Source organism: Octopus bimaculoides, chromosome 1 (assembly GCF_001194135.2).
Source record: "Octopus bimaculoides isolate UCB-OBI-ISO-001 chromosome 1, ASM119413v2, whole genome shotgun sequence".
In the NCBI taxonomy this organism is placed as follows: Eukaryota; Metazoa; Mollusca; class Cephalopoda; order Octopoda; family Octopodidae; genus Octopus; species Octopus bimaculoides.
Genome location: NC_068981.1, coordinates 3830257 through 3831428, shown reverse-complemented (window position 1 = coordinate 3831428; position 1172 = coordinate 3830257). Strand labels below are relative to the sequence as shown.

Here is a 1172-nt window from a genome sequence, read left to right as displayed (position 1 = left end):
GGCACATAAAAGACACCATTTCGAGCGTGGCCGTTGCCAGTATCGCCTGACTGCCCTTCGTGCAGGTGACACGTAAAAGCACCTACTACACTCTCTGAGTGGTTGGCGTTAGGAAGGGCATCCAGCTGTAGAAACTCTGCCGAATTTAGATTGGTGCCTGGTGTTGTCATCCGGTTTCACCAGTCCTCAGTCAAGTCGTCCAACCCATGCTAGCATGGAAAGCGGACGTTAAACGATGATGATGATGATGATGATTATTATTAAGACAGTGAGATGGCAGAATCGTTAGTGCCTCAGACAAAATGTGTAGCAGTATTTCTTTTGGCTCTTTACATTCTGGGTTCAAATCCAGTCGAGGTCAATTTTGTTTTGCATCCTTTCAGGGTTAATAAAATAATGTGCCAGTCAAATACTAGAGGTCAATGTTATTGATTTATCTCTCCCACTACAGTTGCTGGCTCTGCTAATATTTGAAAACAAATTATTAATTTAAAGGTGACACATTAAAAGCTTTCTTTTTTAACAAAGAGACATTTTCTAATCTAGCTTTGTAAAACTGTAAAACCCACATGAAGAAAGCTGCTACAAAATTGTTTGACTTGCTAGAAATACCTGCCAGACACTAGCGTAGCCAGAGTGTGTGCTATCTAGAGCAGCCCTTCTGTTTGCTGCCCCTGAACCCCACAAAAGACACATAGCCTAAAACCAGATGAAAAGTGCCACCTGGGGTGGACCACCCCTAGCGTTTCCCTGCTGGCGTTACGCTAGTGCAGCCAGTCTTCCCACTATAAAAGGAAGGACAAGTATGAAAAAATAAAAAATGAATGTATGTTATGTTCATGCCTGGAATGCTTTTGACATTAGGTCTTCTAGATTAGGAATGGCTAAGCAACAATAACAACAACACCAGCAACAACTTTGTAAAAGTGTGAAGTGAAGAACTTACTGTCTGAATCAAAAGACATGAAAGCCGATTCCAGTTCTGTGTAAGTGAGTTGTTGGTCTGTGTTGTTGTCAGCTAATATGAATAACTTTCTGGCTTCATTCTTGTTTTTCTGTCTATCACTTGGATGACATCTGAGAAACAGTGGAGAAATATAATATGACATAAATCAATACATACATACATATATATATATATATATATATATATATATATATATATATATATA

General features: G+C 39.2%; 1 protein-coding gene across 1 annotated transcript in view; it reads right to left on the bottom strand.

The window, feature by feature from the left end:
* Positions 1-884: 884 nt before the first annotated feature.
* Positions 885-1172, bottom strand: part of LOC106870904 (uncharacterized) — a 21014-nt gene continuing 20726 nt past the window's right edge. Inside the window, exon 3 of the mRNA XM_052974108.1 lies at positions 885-1077. Coding sequence (XP_052830068.1) covers positions 885-1077 — 193 coding nt within the window. The remainder of the gene's footprint in view (positions 1078-1172) is intronic.